A 23,247-nucleotide genomic window follows, 5' to 3' on the forward strand; every position below is an offset into this window, starting at 1 on the left:
AACGGACTCACAGATATAGAGAACAAACTGGTGGTTACGAGTCAGGAGAGGGAAGGGAAAAGGACAAGATAGGGGTAGGGGATTAAGAGATACAAACTTTTGATACTATGTATAAAATAAATAAGCTACAAGGGATACATTGTACAGCACAGGGAATATAGCCAATATTTTATAATAACTTTAAATGGTGCATAATCTATAAAAATATTGAATCACTATGTTATCCACCTGAAACTAATATAACATTGTAAATCAACCATCATACTTCAACAACAAAAAAAGCATAATGGGAAACTCAATCGCATGATCCTTCCTTTCAGGTTCTGATTCAAGTGGCTCTCTGAGAATAGACCCTTCCTCCCTCTGTTCACCCTCCTTTCCAAGATCAGACTCAGTTCTTGTCTTTTAGAACCACAGGGAAAGAGTCTGGCAAGAGCCACCGTTGTACCAGCTGATTTAAATTGAAATGTTTTCCCCAGATAAATGCGTGCTAAATAATACACCAGCTCTCCAGCCAAAGGGAAGTGACAGGCGCTCTGTAAATAAAGGCACTTAGTTGCTGGTAAAGAGTTGTAAAGTGGTTCTGAGCTGATGTTTGCTGACCAGCAAGAAGTGGCTTCACCTCCTTTATATAATTGTCACTGCAGTCTTGCCTGCTGTATACTAAAACTGCATCTCATAGACCCAACCGTCACATCAGATATACCGTCCAGCATGGGGTATGCCACCTTTCTCTGTAATTGTTTTTGACAATCAGCCATCACATTTCAGATCTTTTCAGAGAGTATCTGGTCCAGAATCCCTAGGCTGGGCCAGTCCTGACACCATGTGGGCTAGAACAGTGACACTAAAAGGGAATGTGAAAAGAGAAGAGGAAAAAGAGGTTTTGTGAGTCTAGGAGAGCAAATAACATGCAGTGGCAAGTGTCTGAACATAAATCCCAGTGCAGGCTCTACCTCCTCAATGTTAAGACACATCTTCTTGTTTCATTTCATGTTAGAACAACTCGCCATAAGGGTGCATGAATACTCTGGCCCAAGAGTACACACATCTGTCCTGGGTCCACAGTTCTGTCCCGCTGTGTTCTGGAGAGATGGTAACATAGCTCTCGAGACAAAACAAAGGAATGGGTTTCATAAGCACTACAGAATAAAGAGTGATGAAAGGTGGGGTGTCAGTGGCCAGAAATCTCTGTAGTTCCCTCTCATGGGGAAGTTAGATTTGTTCCCCGAAATGAAAAGAGTAAGACGAAATCCATTTTGTATTCTGTAATTCCAATCCACTTGGAGTTTGGTCATGCCAAATGCCCAGATGAAGGGTAACAGAAGTATTTAAACACAGTGGGCATTCCGGTGGGTGGGTCACAAGGGTCTCAAGGAGGGGGAGCAGCCGGGAATCTCAGCTCGTCCACCTGACCCCATGGACTGGGATGAACCTGAGGCGTGGGCTGTACAGTGAGCAGCCAGAGATAAACTTACAACGCTCACCCATCGGGGAGGAAGCAACCTCCCGTGTTGATGGCCACCACTGGACCACTGCTTTTTGGAAGGTCAGAGTGTCACCAAAGGGGACTATTAGAAACCAAGGACAAGAGAGGAGCAGATAGAGTAAGAAAACGATGGGAAATATGGACTCAGTGGGGCTACAGCTTCGACAGTCTCTCATTGAGAGCCAAACACTCCACTCCAATGCCAACCAGGAGTCTCTGAAAACCACCACCGGCCACAGGGCACATCCTCTGTCCCTTCTGGTGTGCATGTGCGTGTGCGTGTGTGTGTGTGTACAAAATAAGAGCCCTTTTTTTTTTGCAGGAAGAAATGAGTCCTCTTTTCCTTTCTTCCTTCTCTCCCTCCAAGACCTACTATTCTTGCTTATTCCTGTGATAAAAACAGTAAAGAAGGCTTTTGAAGATCGAGTAAGTGTTTGAAGAGGGGAGGGGAAGCATTTTTTTTACCAGTTTGGCCATCAAAAGGATCTGACAGGCGGGGATAAGGTTTAAGAGAGCTGGAAGGAACACCTATGTCGGATGCATATGTGACTATATTATAGGTTGAGATTCTAATCTAGGACCTTGAAAATCACGATTCTTGAGTTGCGAGGAAACAGGCATGCTGGGGAAAGGGAGTCTTTTCCTGCCCCTCCACCCCCTATTCAGTTCCATCTCCACCTGGAGGGAGCACTTCCCCTGCTTCTACTTCTTTCCATTCCCTCTGCTAGCTGCTGCCAGGAGATGAGGAGCGTCTAATGGGGTTGGTCAGTGTGCTCAGTGTTGTTAGCATAAAGATTTATTGTGCCTTAAAGCAGTGCACACAAGTCACCTGGGGACACTGTTAGGATGCAGATTCTGACCCGGTAGGTCTGTGTGGCATGAGCGTCTGCATTTCTAACAGTCCCTGGGTGATGCCCATGCTGGGGTGTGGGTGGAAAGACACACAGTGAAGATCAACTACTTCGGGGCAGGAACCAAAAGCTAGCTTGCCTCTTCCTCCTCCAAGAAGGCCAGCTAACTGTCTCCTCCCATCCTTTGTCACCTTGGCTCCCTGAACAGGTCGTGCAGGAGGCAGGAAAGAGTTAAGGCTCCTTTCTTGGGGCCTCGGCGCATTGCTCTGTCCTGCGGGCACCGCTGAGCAAATGGAGACCAAGATTTAGATGTGGGGGCGAGGCAGAGGAGGCTGGAGTGGAGATGTCAAAACCAAGCTTCAGGCTGTATCAGCCAGGGTTATGTCAAGAATAGAAGCCACTCTATTCCAGGTACGACGAAAATTAGAGGTTGACACAGCCATGGGCAGGGCTGGAGGAGCAAAAGTCAAAGAGGCCACCATTAGCCATTTCACTTGCAGCACCAAGAGGAAGGTTCTCTTGAACTTCACCAGAAGGTGCTGTGAACCTCAGGACCCTCGGGGAAGCCCACACACCAGTCTCCATCTCTAGCAGCAAAGCCAGTGGTTCTCAAAGCTTCCCCTGAGAGCTGCTTTGAACCCTGAAGCTGCCTCCAAAGATCAAGACTTGTTTTTCTCTTCCACTTTCCAGATCTCGCCCTAGTGTCCCTCTCTCATTGGCAGACTCCAGCCCAGAACCAGGCAGAGAAGGGGCTTCTGGAAACTATTGTTTCTGGCTTCGCTGCAACGTCGGGGGGACCTTAGAAGGAGGTGGTGGTCATGCTGAGTTGGCAAAAGATAATGTAGCACATAGGTCTAGGCGGCAGGATGGAGCTGAGCTTTATCATATCAGTAAGATGGTGCTTCATAGCCCAGCGGCTGCAGTTTTTGTGGGCTGTACGCCCTCTATCTTTACTCCTGGAATGATGGCATTCAGGTCCCTATCAGGCACCCGATGCCACCTATCCAGTAGACCGCATATGACAATGATCCTGCAGTTCATGGCAAGCCCACACAGACGTGTTACTTGGTGGAAAATGCTTCACATCCCACCCTGCCAAGGCCCTGATGAGTGAGGTGTTTGTTGGAGGGTTTCTGCAGTGCCGCCTCTCTGAGATTCCTAGACAACATCTGTACTTGGAACCCTCTGCCCAGGGTCCCAGAGCAAATGACAGGGAAGATCAGGGCAGAGCAGAGGTGGCAGATGTGTGTCATTTAACACTGTCATGCCTCCTATAGAGGACGCACGGGCTGACAAGTGTCACCTTCTGCTAAATGACTTTCAGTGTCCATATACTCCCCACCCTCCAGAGACCACTGTCCCTTGGTCAGCCGATAACAACGCAAAGCTTAACACGCCCCATGCAGCTGTAACAACAGCAAAGCTTAACACAGGTCAATGGCAAAAACAGATGCTGGGGAGAAACACTGGGAATTATTCAGCCAGCATCATCTCAGTGCTCTGACGTTTAGCTGGCGACCCTGGTCCTAAAGCCACTGTTTGCGAAGGCTGAGGGGGTGGCATTTAAAGGCTGGATTAGTTTTGGGGAAGACAGCCTACTGAGAGTGTGGATGTTAGGGTCTCAAGCCCACTGCCCGGGCGGCGAGAAGAGGCAGCAGATGCCCCTTTGAAAGCCATGGCAGCCACGGTGTGTTTCTCTACCAGGCAGGCTGATGTGGGCCTCTATGGATTACGGAGTGAAGGATATCCCTCTTGCCAGCCCCTGTCCCCCGTAGGCACAGCAGAGAGGCTGCCCTTACCTTGGGAATTAGCCTGCAAGACCCCGATGCTGTCATCAAACTGCATAGATTTGATGTTGAGTGACGCCAAGATGCATTCCTTGTCCTGCAGCGAAGTATCATCAATATTATTCTGATTGGCTGACAGGATAACGCACATGTCACAGAGGTTGATGTTGACGGCCCTTAAATCAGCCCGACTTAACGGCGTACCCTTTGGCATAGAGGAAAGAGAGAAAAAAAAAGGAGAAGCAAAAGTGAGACTGAGGGACAAGAGGGGAAGAGGGGGGAAAAGAATAAAAACAAATTAAAGATTGAGCTGGAGCTTTGGGAAATTATTTAACAAGTATCTTTTTTATGCCTTGACATTAAGCTGGCCTAACTACGTTCAAGGGAATAGGAGCTGTGTGTTAATCTAAAGGGTAGTCGGTGCTGATGGCAGCATTTTAGGGTTGCTCTCGATACTCGATCAAGCTATTACGAACTAACGAGGGAGAGGAATTATGCCATGGTTCTATATCTTCTTCCTGCCTGGAAATTGTCTTGATTTAAGTAACTGTCCTGTGGCAACCTCTGGCTTTCAGAATGTAATGAGGGGGTGGCTTTCAAATGCCTGTTTATTTAATAGCAGGTCACTTCTGTCTCAGGCAAAAAGACAGCAGCTCCAACTAGAATTCCCAAGGCAGCCAAGAGGAAAGAGCCAGGGAGCACGGTGTGATGAAGTGGGGCTGAATTTGGAGGATGTGGGAGCGAGTGGAATTAATGTGCATCTTGCAAAGGGGATATGGAAAGGGGTGAAGCTTCAGGTATATGATTTTAATGTATATTTTCAGCAAGAGAAAAACAAGGAAATCACCTAACTGTCCAAGAACAGAGGCATGGCTAAATACACTATCAGATATATATACAATGGAAATCTATGTGGCAGGTAAAGGGATTGAAAGACCTCTCCGTGTAGGTATTGCCTTGGAAGCATCTCAAGACAGAGGAACAAGTGAAACAAATAAACAAAAGAAACAAGTTCTAGACAATTCAAAAAGTATGATTTCATTTATGTAAAAAGAAACCCACAGAATGGAACTATATATGTATGAATGTATTTATAAATGTACGTACACTCAGAGAGAAAGTTCAGGAAAAGTACACATTAAACTAATAACAGTAATTACCCCTGAGGAGGGAAATAAGATTTGGGGTGAAGGAAAAGTTTGCTTTTGACTTTATATACATCTGCTTTGTTTGAATATTTTATAACAAGAACATACTTGTATATTACTGGAGTAATTAAAAATAAATAAGTCAGTAAACAGATTTTTTTAAAAATCCCATAACAGAAAACAGTGGAAAAAAATCCCCAGGTCAAGGAGGTAATGACAGAGGCCAGGAATGCAGCCACTGGTAAAATAGAAGGGTTAGGATTGGAGGAGAGGGGCATGACCCCCACCTGCTCTGTGTCCTCGGGAGGGGGGAACCAGAGAAGAACTAATCAGGCCATCCCATGTGATAGGGTCCCAAGGGCATCATTTTGGAGTTCACCGTCAGCCACCAGCCTCCTTGATCCTCCAACCTGAATCCAGCTTCTGACTTGCCTTCATGGAGACCTGAGCTGTCTTCAGCTCACTGACCGTGTAGGGAGAGGGTCTGTCAACTGCCTATGTCTCTGGATGCCTTCCTCTCGTTCTCCTTCCTGGAAAGGGGGCTTTGAGAAGATTGGACTTGGCTGCAGAGATCAAGGCCATCAGCCCTCTTTTATGACTCGGTGGCAGTCATACTATTCCCAGCCTCCAAAATGTAACTGCAAAGTGGAATTATGGAGGAAGAGGCATTTAGTGCTACGGGGCTGGGAAGCTACAAATTCCAAGCTCCAGAGCAGGACCTTTTGAGAGAAGGAGAAGTCTCCCCCTTTTTACTGGGGTCTTTTGGTACAAAATAAGTCTGACCAACTTCCTGAATCATTTCACCAGTGTATAAGCCTCAGTTGCCTACATCCATATTCTTTTAATTTCTTGTAGGGAATCCACCAGTAATTGTGATATAAGAAAATCCCTGTGCAGCTGTACATGCATGATTTCAAAACTCAAGAAATACAAATGACATACATAGAAACACATTGTGTTTCTCTGGGCTGGTCCTATATCTGGGGCCCTGTGTAAACAATGAAATATGTGGAGACATAGGTGAAGGCCCATTTTGTACCAATATGTTGTGTTCAAGTGTGATATATTTTGGAGGGTTTGAAAAGGCCCTGCAGATAGGAGAACTCATTCATATAGATGCAGGCAGATGAGTGGATGTGTACAAGAGCATACAGAAGGAAACACACACAACAAATACACACAGAAAACATCACACCCACACCCACACACCCAACACTATACACATACACACATACATAGACTCCTGTATCCCAGAAAACTAATAAGCTCTTTACAAAATGCTTTTAGACCCTAGTCCATTGTTTCCAAGGACCACGTGGAAGAGCACATATAGGAAAATAATCATGGAAATATGTAATCACAACTATCATGTTTCTGAAATTAGGTATATATCTGTTTATGCTCTTTTATGTATATGACTATTTTTCTGCAGGTGACTATTTTTAACCACATGTGTTCACTAAGTCAGTGAATTTGGGGCTCAGCAGCCAAAAAGATATCTGTCTATATTTTTCTCAATTCTTTATATATTTATGGAGTGTCCACTGCGCCAGGCATATGTTAGGACACATGGTATTGATAGTTACGAATGGGCATTACTTGTGGATTGATTCTTATGTCTTCCTTATTGAATTATATTACTTGACTTTTCTTTTTCCATTTCCGAGGTTCTAGACGCTGATAATAGAAATAACAAATTTCAGCTCTGTAAGTGGGAAAAAATCCAGACTTCTCAAAATATAGAATAAAATCTGTGTTCCTCAGTTTTAGGGATGTGAACTTCCAAGAAAGATGTTTGGAGTATAAGTGATGTTTGCATGGATTTGTGACCTGGAGAACTATATCAAAGGTTGAAATGTACAATGCTCTACAATTATTTGAAAGTTAATGGAAAATATATTGATTAACGATTGGGAAGTAGTTAGTTATGTGACTCCCAGATCACGTATCCCATGCCCTCTCGTTAAATTGTGCGGTCCCAAATTGTTCCTTTTAGATTTGGGTCCTAGTGTTTTGTAATCAAGAACATCACATGCACACATGTGCACACATGTATACACACACACAATCTCATGGAAACATTACTGGGCTTCTAAATGACGGGGAGGGGTTGGCCAGCAGAAGGGGTTGGCCTTTTGTACAACAGAAGTAAAGAACTCTGTGAAATACATTTAGTTAAAAACAGAACATGGTAAAATAAGATTTCTCCAAGCATTCATAACATCATAAATAAAGTGATATAAATAGTTCCTTATGTAAATTCTGCTATAAGTACTATAATATTGCAAAGCACTGGGTTTGGGTAGGCAAGAGAGAGACTGTATAGACACTGATACAGTTAATACATTTGATACCAGCTAAACTCCATGCCTGGTGAGTGACTGAATTTGGCTGCAAATTCCTTTTAATAAGGTCTCCCAGGGTTTGGATATTCCTAGACAGAGCATAGGGGAAGGGCTGAGTCCTCAGGTCCATAAGCAGATGAAGAAGCAGAGGCATGATCAAAGCTACAACCACTCTATCCATCTGGGGGGATTTTTCTTTTGTGAATGAAAAGAAGAAAAAAAGCATTGCTAATGTGACCTTGGACTTACAGGCAATATGGACACTTTAGGGAAGTTATGAAGAGTCTCCCATTCCCGCTTGAGGTACTCAATGGAACCCACAAACACAATGTGCTTGAGCTCGTGGTAGTGAAAGTTGCTGGCACGGAGTGGCATCACCAGGTTCCGGAGGCCAATCAGGGCTGAACTGACATCGCCAAAGATGCAGACCACCACGTGGCCACTCAGGACGGTCATGGCGGCTTCACTTCGAGTCTGCCGGAGGGAGAAGGGCACAGGCATTGGAGAGAAGACCTCATGGGGTTGTGAAAAGGACTGAAAAAAATCACTTGTGTAAAATACCAAGTAAACAATTGCTGAGTGCTTACCATGTGCTATTATTTTTTTAATTTTTTCATGTTATATACATGCCATATATATTTATAATTAGAGTATGTGTGTATAAATTACATTGGTGGAATAAATACATGCAAACATATATTCACACATATCACTACCTTCTCTGAGAAAAGATTTAAGGAAGATATGCCATCCATACATAAGAGCTGAACTTTCAGGGGGAAAATAAGAGGGAATAGCAATATTTATGTCATTCGGAAAAGGAAGTCTTAGTTTCCAGGAAATTGTGGATAAAATGAGCTGTCTTGTGTGCTTCTGTTGCTGAGATGATGATAAGACAGTCAGACCCATGCTGGCCTCGGCTTGAGAAATGAGTTCCAAATTCTAGACTCATCAATGGGATCTCATAGGACATCACTGCATCAGTAGGTAGAACACAATATCCTGAGCCCGGGGCTGGCAAACTCTGGCCCATGGGCCAAATCTGGTCCGCCGCCTGCTTTTTCATAGCCAGTGAGCTTAGATTGGTTCTTATGTTTGAAAATGGGTTGAAAAAAAATCAAAAGAAGCATATTTCATAATATGTGAAACTTATATTAAGTTCAAATTCCACCAAATTTTATTGCAACACGGCCAATCTTACTCAATTAGGTATTGTCTGTGGCTGCTTTTATATTACAAAAGCAGAGGTGATTAGTTGTGACAGAGACCGTATGGCCAGCAAAGCCTAAATTATTTATTATATGACCCTTTCCAGAGAGAGTTTGCTGACCAATGTCTACCGCTGCCTTGGGGTTTCCAGGGACATGACTGGAGTGGCCACCTGTGTTAAGTCATCAGAGGAAGACTCCCAAACAGCCACTAAAAGGATCAGAACAGCAAGGGCAACAAGCCCATGTCTTCCCCCAACTTTAGGCCTGTATTTACAAAGGAGACAAATGAAAGAATAAATCACCCCAGTTAGAGCTTCCCAGGAAATGCACATGATTAGCTACTGCTGGCCCCTCTGCTCACTGTGTTCATGCAGAAAGTAACACAGGAGGCCAGTTGTGGGCCTTTCTCTGCCTCTTTCTGTTCTGGTGCCTCCCATCTTGGCTTTCTTCCTCCCTGTCCACCCACTGCATGTCTGGATGGCCCCATGTGGCTTACGATGCTTTTGGGGAGGCATATTAATGTCCCCTGCACATATCAAACTCTGCTCGATTTAATCCCTAGAATTGACCAGTGTATTGATTGTTTAAATGCCAATATTGCAATTCACGATAATGTCAGGGTTATTACAGTAACCCCCAAGGAGAGGAAGAAGCAAGCGTTCACTCCCTGATCGTTAGACTAAAGCAGGGGCTGTCACCATTATTGGTTTCTCTCCGCAACAGTACAGGGACATCTCAGACGGAGGCCATAGAAAATGTCTTATAAATGGTGACCAAGGAGGACCCACTAGGGAGTCACACCCCACATCACTGCTTCATGGATGATGCCTGGAGTTAGTTATCTTGGCTGCATGGAAGTGTGTGTGCCTAGGTACCACCAGCAGAGGGTCAACCAGTTTGTAATGTGCTGTGATGGGACCCCTGATTAATTTTAATTGACTGGTCATCTGGGAGGCTAGCTCCCTTCAGCAAGCCTGAAAAATACCAAGCGGGTCCAGAATAGGGGCTGGCAATCTAGAATAGGAAGGTAGGGAAGGCATCAATTAGCAGAGTGGTCAAGGCACAGGTGCTGACCACAGGAAATTAGATCTGGGGACCAAAACACCAATCCTTAGACCAGCCACAGCAATATCACCTGGAGAACCTGGTAAAGATCTCAATTCCTGGGACTCAGCCTTGGGAAGACTGATTCTGCCAGGTTTAAGACACAATAGAGAAACTACTTATGTGTGTATCTTGAGTTTCCTACACATTCTTCAAGGCCTAGTCCAAATGGGGCCTTAATAGCCATAAACCCCTTCCAAGATCAACTGTTTGTATCCAATAAGACTTCCCCAGCCACTTAAACACATACTAGGTTCAAACAGCACTTTGTGCCTTGTAACGCTTAGCTTTGAATATACTGTTTCATGGTACATTTATAGCTTTTAATTAGATGGTCATTTCCTCAAAATTACGGCCATCTCACATTTTCTAACCCCCAAAGCAGATAGTATCCTGTGCCCAGAAAGCATCCTCATGTTGCTGGCTCTTCCAAGCATTCTCATCTCTGTGCAGGGTTACTTTAGAGAGGGCTTTTTGGGCCACACTGTCTAAACAGCACCTCCCAGTCCCTTTCTAGCCTATGACCTCACTTTATTTTCTTCATAGCACTTTATCCATATCTCAAATGTTATTACATATTCATTGCCTACCTGGAGATCTGGTCTTTGCCCCCACTAGAACAGAAGCTCTATGAGACCAGTCAGGAGTTGTACCCCCAGCAACGAGAACAGGGCCCAACATGTAATAGGTTTGTTATAAAGGTTTTGTTAAATGATATTATTTTTCAGGTGAGGGGAGTAGTTACTGGCCTCACTAAACCCTTTGGTGCTGGCCGGGGGCTTTGAACGTCAGTCAGCCATGCACTCCTCAGGATTATCTAGGCAAGCCATTAAAACCTTGGATCCCGCAATGCCAACCAAGCCTTTGACCTGTCCCGAGGTGGGTAACACCAGGATGAGTTTATATCCCTAGAGCAAAAGTGGGGTAGATACAACATCAGAATGTAAATACATGGGGCAGCTTTGTGATGAAAACCATTTGCACTCCTTGGACAGGGGCTGTTTCCTAAGAATTCTGACTTTCTGCGCTTTTGTCTGTAACTTTCACACCTCCCAGACAGCCTCCAGCACAGAGCTGTATTGGTTCTTAATGCTCGATTATAATTAAATTGAGAAATCACACACACATTCAGATAAAACACAGGGAAAAATCTAATGGATTAGAGCACAAAGCCATTCTGAGGCACTGGAACAGCCCTTTCTTAGGAAGGGTGGCCATGACATCAGAAATGATAGGATTTTCCTGGTTGACATAAAGGAGCGGGCCACAGCAATCTGGGGATTAGAAAGCACAAGGGAGAAAGAACCTTTCCATCTGAACTTCCTGATTATTAATCCATTTTTCATGGATTAGCAAGACAATAAACGGTAGGAGATGAAGGCATTAAAGCCTAAAGCTGTTAATCGGACAAGTCTAAAGAGTAGAATGGATTGTTAACTATGCTGACATTCTTGGGACAGACCAGAAGAAGCCCACTGCTGCTATTGAGAGGAGTCAACCAGGAAACGGGGCTCTGATCCCCAGCCTTCCCGAGGTGGACCATGGTCATCCTTGTCATCATCAGCAAATGTGATTTGCCTGCCTACATCGTGTGCTAAGAAGGATCACAAATACATAAATCAATTATCTAGAAGGATACAAGACACTGTTATAAACAAACGACAATACAGGTGGCATTCAGATTTCTTCATGGCATTTAATATATAATAATAATAATAATAGGTAAGTTTATGGAGTCCTATAAACTTATTAAAACGTATGGGTTTTAATCTTCACTACAATCCTATGAGTTAAGGTCATTCTCATTCCATCTTCTTACACATAAGAGATATAGTGTAAAGAGCTCAAGTGACTCGTCCAAGGCCACGCAGCTAATGGCACAGGCAGGCTCTGGCCCCAGAGCCATGTCCACAGGAGTTATGGTACATACTGCCTCCCATGATGCATTTCATACCCTACGGTAATGAGCCAATACATATTCAGTGATTGAAAATTCCACTCTCAGGTCATGTTCTGGTGAGAGCTCTAGCTATTTCAATATATGTCCTGAATATTAAGTATCAAAAATAATCAGGCGCAGGGACTATCACCCCACCATCCAGTTAGGAAAATCTCATTCCTAGTAAACATAATTTGGGACAGAAGCGGATGGCATCAATTCTGTAATCTGTCACTCACCAGGATGACTTTCTCTATCTCCTTGGGTGCACACCAGTGAAACATCCCAGTAGAGTCGTACTTCTTCACGTTGGAGTCCATGTTGTCAATCTGATCATTGCCGGGAATTAACAAGGGGTCATGCCTGGGGAGAAAAGGACAGGAAAACCGAAGTGGAAAATGTGATAAATTATAAATGGAAAGTGCCCCCTGCGTTACATCTCAGAGGAGATGAAAGATGCAGAGGAAGTGGTTGTCACTGAAGGCCACTCTTTTGCTTGCAGAACCCATCCTTTGAAAGATAACTACCTCAAACCACCACTACCACCTCCTGGACATGCAGGTGACCTTTGCCAGGCAGTAATTCTGCCTTTCTCTCCCATTCCCCTTTTTCTAAAATGGACTTCACATCATTTTGTGGATTTAGTCTCCCTTCCTATGGATGTCTCACTCCTTCTATTCTCATTTTACCAGCTATCCAATCTCTCCATGAGACACACACAAATGCACACACCCTGAAGTGTTGTTATTAGCACTGGCAATGAAGAGGAAGGAATAGGAATAGAGCCTCATGCTGACTGACTAGTATGAGGATGGAAAGCCAATTACTCGCTCTTTCTGACTACAACTTCTGACGTGATGCTCTTTGCAGTAAAAGCTTTAACAGGCTGCACTTTAAATATTTTAGCAATTTGCCCAATCAGATTTTGCTCTCCCTGGCTGAAGCCCTTTAAAGATTCAGCAGCATGTCACTTCAGAGCAGACTGACTACCAAATGCCCACATCTGGAATACATGATTTCAATACTAAACAACACCCTCTCTCCTTGCCTTGACAACTGTATTTGCACTAACTGTCCAATGATGCTCTCCCCTACCCCTACCTTCACCTCCCAACTGCCACACTCCTTAGATGAGAGCCTCAAGCTCAGAGGCATCTTAATAAACTTGTCTTGAATTCTCAGAGCTACAGTCACCCTCTCTTGCCTTGTTTACTGGTGGAAGAGAAAGATGCCTCTACAGAGGCCTCCCCTCCAGTGGATGGGCAGAGCCTTACCAATAACCTCAAGAATTACAATAGAATCAGGAAGCTCTAACAAGCTTGCAGCATAAGAAATATAATTCTGCATCTTGGCCCATATCCATTGTCTAGATTCTATCTCTGATAGAGATTCTGCACCTCTGTTTTCAGGGAGGCATTTGGGTTTCTACAAGAATGACTGCATAAAATTAGGACAATGTCCCAGGTATAGTTGGCTATCTGTGCAGTGGAGCCATTTTCCCTGAATAATCTTGTCAATTCAAGATAGAAAATAAAAATGAGTTGAAATTCCAAAATTTACTGTAAAGTGATTTTACCTTTTAAACCATCTATTTCAAGCATTAAAGAGTGAACTTTATTTAGTTCTTAGTATTTCTTCCTCTGAAATTTCTGATATTTCTCATTTGTATGTTCAGAACAAAGACAGTGGGATAGCAATCCCTCCTATATGGTCCAGAGACCTATTATTAAGTCTTCAGGATCTCTACCATGGCCCTCCTAATAGGCCTTCCAATCCCACTTAAGATGGGAAGACTCTCACTGCATTTATTTATTCCTGAGAATTTTCTTTTAGGCTACACCAAATGATAAATATCATGTGAAGCCATCCTGCAAAGTTATCTTCAATGAACACACTAGATTACTATAGGAACTGTCATGTCTGATCTTAAAAGGAGAAGCACAGTTAGCTCGGAACAACATCTCAGTGGATGGGTTGTTGGAATGTGAGAGGTGTTGTAAATCAGCAGGTCACCTTTCAAATACTGAGCTCAGTCAAAAATGCTAAAATAAAAAGGCACTTGCTGATAAGAATGGGTCGCAGATCAGGGCAAGATCAAATTTGAATATTTTTGTCCTTGAAGACTCTTTAAGAGTTCTATAGATATCCACTACCCACCATAAAGAAGAGGTCTGAGAAAATGAACAGAATGGACTCTTTCTTCCCAGTCCTAGAAGAATGTATTTCAGTTGGAAGAGGACCTTAATAAATTTGCCCAGAGGATACAGAGCCAGGTTGTTTATTGGTTGGAGAGGAGGTATTATCTCAGGGAGGTCTGAGACCTGCCCCCAGTGTATTCAGGATTTATATTCATATAATATTAGCAAGCAAGCAAATGCTGTAGTAAGCTGGCCAAAATTCCTTTCAGAAAATATGTGCCTTGAGGGAGAGGAGATACATTTTGATTCCCTGTCTTTTGGGGAAGGAATCATCCCTTGGTTACTCTGGCTTCCAACCCTCATCCTAGGAAAGTAAATAAGGTGGGAAGATGCCGAGTTAGCATCTCCCCACAACTAGGGCACCTGCTGGCTGCTGGTGGAGGAGCCTGACACCCAAGGAGACGGGAGGAACCCCCAAGTGAACTGGTAGGACGTGGGGGGACTGAGAGGGGAGGAGAAGTGGAGGCCGGACAAGATTGGTGCCCCTGAGGCTGGGGAGATCAGGAGAGGCAGGCGGGAGGGGCCCTCCAGAGGAGTGGGAGAGGAGCAGAGGGTGACTGCCCCTCCCACTCCGGCCAGGGAGCCTGCTGGGCCCGCAGGTGAGGTCTCCCGCCCTCTGAGACCAGGGGTGGGGGGCACGCCTGGGCCCCTGCTGTTCCGTTGAGCCTAAGCCCCACCCCCCACAGCCCCCAGGGCCTTTTCCAGCCCAGTGGGTCCTGAGCATTGGCTCCACCCACCGCCCAAACCTCACCCTTGCTTAGGCCCCGCTCTCCACAACCAAGGCCTTTTACCCTATTTTTTATTTTCCTTTCCCTCCTCCTCTTTTTTACTATTGTGGTACTGTTGTACCTTCCAGTTGTTGATTCATCTATATTTTTATTTTTATATTCTTTCTAACATATCTATTAGTTGCCTAGTCTAATTTTATTTTTTACTGTTTCTTCTTTTGTTTTTTTTAACCACCCCACACGGCTTGCGGGATCTTGGTTCATGAGCTGGGGGTCGGGCTGAAGCTCCTGCAGTGGGAGCTCCAAGTCCAAACCACTGGACTAACAGAGAACCTCAGACCCCATGGAATATTCATTGCAGTGAGGTCTCACGGAGGTCCTCATCTCAGCACCAAAACCCAGATCTACCCAACAGCCTACAAACTCCAGTGTTGGAAGCCTCAAGCCAAACAACCAGTAAGACAGGAACACAACCCCACTCATTAAAAAAAAAAAAAAAAAAAAAAGTGAGATGGCAAAAAAATATGTCACAGATGAAGGAGCAAGGCAAAAACCTACAAGACCAAATAAATGAAGAGGAAATAGGCAATCTACCTGAAAAAGAATTCAGAGTAATGATAGTAAAGATGATCCAGAATCTAGGAAATAGAATGGAGGCACAGGTTTAGAAAACACAAAAATGTTTCACAAAGATCTAGAAGAACTAAAGTACAAACAAACAGCGATGAACAACACAATAACTGAAATGGAAAATACACTAGAAGGAATCAATAACAGAATAACTGAGGCAGAAGAACGAATAAGTGAGCTGGAAGACAAAATGGTGGAAATAACTGCCAAGGAGGAAAATAAAGAAAAAAGATTGAAAAGGATTGAAGACAATCTCAGAGACCTCTGGGACAACACTAAACACACCAACATTTGAATTATAGGGCTCTCAGAAAAAGAAGAGAAAAAGAAAGGGTCTGAGAAAATATTTGAAGAGATTATAGTGGAAAACTTCCCTAACATGGGAAAGGAAGTAGTCACCCAAGTCCAGGAAGCACAGAGAGTCCTATACAGGATATACCCTAGGAAAAACACACCAAGACACATATTAATCAAAGTAACACAAATTAAATTCAAAGAAAAATATTAAAAGCAGCAAGGGGAAAAACAAAAAATAACATACAAAGGAATCCCCATAAGGTTATCAGCCGATTTTTCAGCAGAAACTCTGCAGGCCAGAAGGGAGTGGCAGGATATACATAAAGTGATGAGAGAGAAAAACCTACAACCAAGATTACTCTACCCAGCAAGGATCTCATTCAGATTCAATGGAGAAATCAAAGGCTTTTCAGGCAAGCAAAAACTAAGAGAATTCAGCACCAACAAACCAGCTTTACAATAAATGCTAAAGAAACTTCTCTAGGCGAGAAACGCAAGAGAAGAAAAAGACCCACAAAAACAAACCCAAAACACTTAAGAAAGTGGTAACAGGAACATACATATTGATAATCACCTTGAATGTAAATGGATTAAATGCCCCAACAGAAAGACACAAACTGGCTGAATGAATACAAAAACAAGACCCATATATATGCTGTCTACAAGGAACCCACTTCAGACCTAGGGACACATACAGACTGAAAGTGAAGGGATGGAAAAAGATATTCCATGCAAATGGAAATGAAAAGAAACCTGCAGTAGCAGTACTCTTATCAGATAAAATAGACTTTAAAATAAAGACTGTTAGGGCTTCCCTGGTGGTGCAGTGGTTGAGAGTCCGCCTGCCAATGCAGGGGACACGGGTTTGTGCCCCCAGGAAGATCCCATATGCCACAGGGCGGCTAAGCCCGTGAGCCGTGGCCGCTGAGCCTGCGCGTCCAGAGCCTGTGCTCCGCAACGGGAGAGGCCACAACAGTGAGAGGCCCACGTAGCACGCACACACACACACACACACACACACACACACACACACAAAAGACTGTTACAAGAGATAAGGAGGGACATTACATAATGATCAAAGGATCAATCCAAGAAGATATAACAATTATAAATGTTAGGAGAACCTCAATACATATGGCAAATGCTAACAACCATGAAAGGAGAGATTGACAGTAACACAATAATAGTAGGGACTTTAACACCCCACCTACACCAATGGGCAGATCATCCAAACAGAAAATAAATAAGGAAACACAAGCTTTAAATGACACAATAGACCAGATAGATTTCATTGATATTTATAGAACATTCCACCCAAAACTGGCAGAACACACATTCTTCTCAAGTGCACATGGAACATTCTCCAGGATAGATCACATCTTGGGTCACAAATCAACCCTCAGAAAATTTAAGAAGATTGAAATCGTATCAAGCATCTTTTCTGACCGTGACACTATGAGACTGGAAATCAGTTACAGGAAAAAAAATGTAAAAAACACAAATACATGGAGGCTAAATGGTGTGCTACTAAATAACCAAGAGATCACTGGAAAAATCAAAGAAGAAATAAAAAAATACATAGAAACAAATGGCAATGAAAACACGACAACCCAAAACCTATGGTACGCAGCAAAAGCAGTTCTAAGAGGGAAGTTTATAGCAATTCAATCTCACCTCAAGAAACAGGAAAAGTCGCAAATAAACAATCTAACCCTACACTTAAAACAACTAGAGAAAGAAGAACAAGAAAACCCAAAGCCAGTAAAAGGAAAAAAATCATAAAGATCAGAGAAGAAATACATGAAATAGAAATGAAGAAAACAATAGCAAAGATCAATAAAACTAAAAGGTGGTTCTTTGAGAAGATAAAATTGATAAACCATTAGCCAGACTCATCAAGAAAAAAAGGGAGAGGATGCAAATCAACAGAATTAGAAATGAAAAAGGAGAAATCACAACTGACACTGCAGAAATACAAAGGATTATAAGAGACTCCTACAAACAACTACACACCAATGAAATGGACAACCAAAAAGAAATGGACACATTCTTGGAAAGGTACAATTTTCCAAGACTGAACCAGGAAGAACTAGAAAATATAAACAGACCTATCACAAGTAATGAAATTGAAACTGTAATTAAAAGTCTTCCAACAAACAAAAGTCCAGGACCAGGTAGCTTCACAGGCAAATTCTATCAAACATTTAGAGAAGAGCTAACACCTATCCTTCTCAAACTCTTCCAAAAAATTGCAGAGGGAGAAACACTCCCAAATAATTTCTACAAAGCCATCATCACCCTGATGCACAAACCAGAAAAAGATATCACAAAAAAAGAAAATTATACACCAATATCACTGGTGAACATAGATGCAAAAATCCTGAACAAAATACTAGCAAACAGAATCCAACAAAAAAGGATAATACACCATGATCAAGTGGGATTTATCCCAGGGATGAAAGGATTCTTCAATATACGCAAATCAATCAGTGTGATACACCACATTAACAAATTAAGGAATAAAAACCATATGATCATCTCAATAGATGCAGAAAAAGCTTCTGACAAAATTCAACACCCATTTACGATCAAAACTCTCCAGAAAATGGGCACAGAGGGAACCTACCTCAACATAATAAAGGCCATATATGACCAACCCACAGCAAGCATCATACTCAATGGTGAAAAACTGAAAGCATCTCCACTAAGATCAGGAACAAGAAAAGGATGCCCACTCTCGCCACTCTTATTCAACATAGTTTTGGAAGTCCTAGCCATGGCAATCAGTGAAGACAAAGAAATAAAAGGAATACAAATTGGAAAAGAAGAAGTAAAACTGTCACTGTTTGCAGATGACATGATACTATACATAGAAAATCCTAAAGATGCCACTAGAAAACTACTAGAACTAATCAATGAATTTGGTAAGGTTGCAGAATACAAAATTAATGCACAGAAATCGCTGGTATTCCTATATACCAACAACAAAAAATCAGAAAGAGAAATTAAGGAAACACTCCCATTTACCATCGCAACAAAAAGAATAAAATACCTAGGAATAAACCTGCCTAAGTAGGCGAAAGACTTGTACTCAGAAAACTATAAAACACTGATGAAAGAAATCAAAGATGACATAAACAGATGGAGAAATATACCATACCACGTTCTTGGACTGGAAGAATCAATATTGTGAAAATGACTATACTACCCAAAGCAATCTACAGATTCAAAGCAATCTACAGATTCAATGCAATCCCTATCAAACTACCAATGGCACTCTTCACAGAATTAGAACAAAAAATTGTACAATTTGTATGGAAACCAAAAGACCTCGAGCAGGCAAAGCAATCTTGGGAAAGAAAAACGGAGTTGGAGGAATCAGGCTCCTCAAGTTTGAACTATACCACAAAGCTACAGTAATCAAGACAGTATGGTACTGGCACAAAAACAGAAATATAGATCAGTGGTACAGGGTAGAATGCCCAGAGATAAATCCATGCACATATGGTCACCTAATTTACAACAAAGGAGGCAAGAACATAAATGGAGAAAAGACAGCCTCTTCAATAAGTGGTGTTGGGAAAACTGGACAGGTACATGTAAAAGAATGAAATTAGAACACTCCCTAACACCATACACAAAAATAAACTCAAAATGGATTAAAGACCTAAATGTAATGCCAGACACTATAAAACACTTAGAGGAAAGCACAGGCAGAACACTCTGTGACATAAATCACAGCAAGATCCTTTTTGACCCACCTCCTAGAGAAATGGAAATAAAACCAAAAATAAACAAATGGGACCTAATGAAACTTCAAAGCTTTTGCACAGCAAAGGAAACCATAAATAAGACAAAAAGACAACCCTCAGAATGTAAGAAAATATTTGCAAATGAAACAACCAAGGATTAATCTCCAAAATATACAAACAGCTCACGGAGCTCAACATGAAAAAACCAAACAATCCAATTAAAAAATGGGCAGAAGACCTAAATAGACATTTCACCAAGGAAGACATACAGATGGCCAAGAGGCACATGAAAAGATGCTCAACAACACTAATTATTAGAGAAATGCAAATCAAAACTATAATGAGGTATCACTTCATGCCAGTCAGAATGGCCATTATCAAACAGTCTAGAAACAATAAATGCTGGAAAGGGTGTGGTGAAAATGGAACCCTCCTGCACTGTTGGTGGGAATGTAAATTGATACAACCACTATGGAAAATATTATGGAGGTTCCTTAAAAAACTAAAAATAGAACTACCATATGACCCAGCAATCCCACTACTGGGCATATACCCTGAGAAAACCATAATTCAAAAAGAGACATGCACCACAATGTTCACTGCAGCACTATTTACAATAGCCAGGACATGGAACCAACCTAAATGTCCATTGACAGATGAATGGATAAAAAAGATGTGGTACATATATACAATGGAATATTACTCAGCCATAAAAAGAAAGGAAATTGAGTTATCTGTAGTGAGGTGGATGGACCTAGAGTCTGTCATACAGAGCGAAGTAAGTCAAAAAGAGAAAAACAAATACTGTATGCTAACGCATATATATGGAATCTAAAAAAAAAAAAAATGGTGCTGATAAACCTAGTTGCAGGGCAGGAATAAAGATGTAGACATAGAGAATGGACTTGAGGACACAGGGTGGGAGGGGGAAGCTGGGGCGAAGTAAGAGTAGCATCGACATATATACACTACAGAATGTAAAATAGCTAGCTAGTGGGAAGCAGCAGCATAGCACAGAGAGATCAGCTTGGTGCTTTGTGATGACCTGGAGGGGAGGAATAGGGAGGGTGGGAAGGAGGCTCAAGAGGGAGGGGATATGGGGACATATGTATGCGTATGGCTGATTCACTTTGGTGTACAACAGAAACCAACACAGTATTGTGAAGCAATTATACTCCAATAAAGATCTATTAAAAAAATGTTTCCTACTGAAAAAAAAAAGTAAATAAACAAGCCTGATGATCAATTGTCCCTCAGTGAAAAGAAAAAAAGACAGCTTTTTAACGTCAAGCCTCATTAACTAGGGTAGAGATCTGGGTACACCAGGTATCATTTGACACTAGGGCTGTAAGCCAGGATTTGCACTGGAACATCTAGAAGCATCAGGGAAGTCTCAGTGGTAAGCCACGCTGCACTCCGTACTTCCTGCAAGCCTCTCAGCCTACCCCAGATCATTTAAATATAAGTCATCCAGGATGTTACTAAAAGGGGCTGATCCGAAGACCGTCAAAAACCTCCCTGAACAAAGATATTTCCATTTCTGATCAGCCATGGTACCTGAAATTTGAACTTTGGTTTCCTGAATCAGCAAAGCAATCAATAAACAGGAATCCCCTCTTCTGTGCCGGGAATGGAGGATACCGCAATGTTGAAGGTACAGTCCCTAGTCAAAGAGAGAGTTATAATACAGCGAGCGAGAGAGAAAATGTCCATCAACGGTTGTGATACACTGTGGTTAGTGTTATAGCAAAGTGAATGTACAAGGTGGTCTGAGAACACCAGGAAATCTGTCAATTGCCTGGTATTTGAGTAACATCAAGAAAGGCTTTGCAAAGAAGATAACTTTTGATCTGAGTCCTGAAAGGTAAGGAGGAATCTCAGCATATTATAGGCATGATCCACCAGGAGCCATTCAGAGGATTGAGATCCAAAAGAAAAGAGTCAAAGAAAGGCACCCAAAACCATGGTTGGAGATGTCGTATTGCCTGAGCTGAGGTACAGAAGACCTGAGCTGCCCTCAGATGTGCAATGGCAGTCAAGTGGAAGAGATGGATTCGACTGATTGAGTATGACCAATGGAGCTCAGACTAGGGATTTAGATAGAGCCAAACTCAGGTTTCCAGAAAGGAAGAATGTTATACAAATGGAAGGTATTTTAAAAATGACATGGGTTGTTTCCCAAGGCAGTGGATTTCTCATCATTTGAGACATTCCTGAGGAGCTGCGAATATAGAGGGGGATTTCATTATAAATTTCATTATAAATGTTGGGTGAGCCTAGATGACCTTTAAGCACTCTTCTCTCAATGAATGAGCGCTGACTGGAAGGATTTTGGAAATACTGAACCACTGTTGGGTATCAAAAGGCTGGAGGACATGGAGTAAGCATAGAAAAGTTGTTTTGGGAGCAAAGACGGGAGATAAGAAGCATTGAAGACTGATTACTAGAACTGATCCTCATTAACTAGATTCACTAGACATCTGGGAGGAAGCTTGGAATGTGATTGATTTCAGCAACATGAGAGTTACTAGCTACTTTGGGCCAGACAGGATACATTTCTTTGCCATGTGTCTGTTTCTGTAGCAACATAAGTGCCACAGGCTGGCTTAGGCTACTCGTCTACAGGAAATTCTCCTTCTAACTTGGACTTTCTATTAATAGGAGAAAGCCCAAGCATTTGCCACTGAGCACAACAACCAATAGTGCTTTGGTTGGGGGAGGAAAGGAGGACCATCAGAAACCTCCCTGAACAAAGCATCCCAACATTATCAGTTTACAAAACGACAAAGAGAATCACTTTCACGGGCTCTTGGACAACTCCTTAAAGATTTACTTGGAACCGAGGCCCAATACTAGATATTGCCTTTCACATCTTAACTATTTTATATATTTCCTCAACTCAGAAAGTAATCCCAGCTCCCCCAAAATGGACCATAATTGATTCAAGGCTCATGTGTCACTTACCACTTAGCCAATGTACAAGCCTTATTTTAGGGTAAAACTATGAGGTGAAGTGTATCTGCTGTGTAGTTGTTATGGCCTGAATTGTATCCCCGCCCCCATAAAATTTGTATGCTGTAGTCCTAACTCCTAGTATCTCAGACTGTAACTGTATTTTGAGATATGGTTTTTAAAGAGGTAATTCAGTTAAAATGAGGTCACTAGGGTAGGCCCTAATCCAATATGACTGTCGTCTTTATAAGAAGAGGAAATTTTTTTTTTTTTTTTTTTTTTTGCGGTACTCGGGCCTCTCACTGTTGTGGTCTCTCCCATTGCGGAGCACAGGCTCCGGACGCGCAGGCTCAGCGGCCATGGCTTACGGGCCCAGCCGCTCCGCGGCATGTGGGATCCTCCCGGACCGGGGCACAAACCCGTGTCCCCTGCATTGGCAGGCAGACTCTCAACCACTGCACCACCAGGGAAGCCCCGAGAAGGGGAAATTTGGGCACAAACATGTACAGAGGGAAGATGATGTGACGTCATGGGGAGAAGATGGCCATCTACCAGCCAAGGAGAGAGGCCTGAAACAGATCCTTCCTTCGAGGCCTCATAAGGAACCAACTCTGCCAACAGCTTGATCTTGGAATTCCAACCTCCAGAACAGTGAGAAAATAAATTTCTGTTGTTTAAGACATTCAGTCTGTAGTACTTTGTTATGGCAGCCTGAGCAAATTAATACAATAGTGCACCTTAAAGAAAAATGGGCACAATGTACCAGATGTCACTCCACTGATGACCCTGGCTGTCTTTCTTGCACCTTAGGGCTCA

General features: G+C 42.7%; 1 protein-coding gene across 20 annotated transcripts in view; it reads right to left on the reverse strand.

Annotated features, from left to right (window-relative positions):
- KCNMA1 (potassium calcium-activated channel subfamily M alpha 1) overlaps positions 1-23,247 on the reverse strand; it is a gene marked incomplete at both ends in the record, with an annotated part of 758,887 nt that overhangs the window by 63,312 nt on the left and 672,328 nt on the right. For all 20 annotated transcript variants that reach the window (XM_079697900.1, XM_079697893.1, XM_079697892.1 and 17 more), the window contains 3 exons: positions 4,140-4,332; positions 7,870-8,094; positions 12,114-12,237. In XM_079697900.1, coding sequence (XP_079554026.1) covers positions 4,140-4,332; positions 7,870-8,094; positions 12,114-12,237 — 542 coding nt within the window. The remainder of the gene's footprint in view (positions 1-4,139; positions 4,333-7,869; positions 8,095-12,113; positions 12,238-23,247) is intronic.

The sequence above is a fragment of the Hyperoodon ampullatus genome (genome assembly GCF_949752795.1).
Source record: "Hyperoodon ampullatus genome assembly, chromosome: 1".
Classification (NCBI taxonomy): domain Eukaryota; kingdom Metazoa; phylum Chordata; class Mammalia; order Artiodactyla; family Ziphiidae; genus Hyperoodon; species Hyperoodon ampullatus.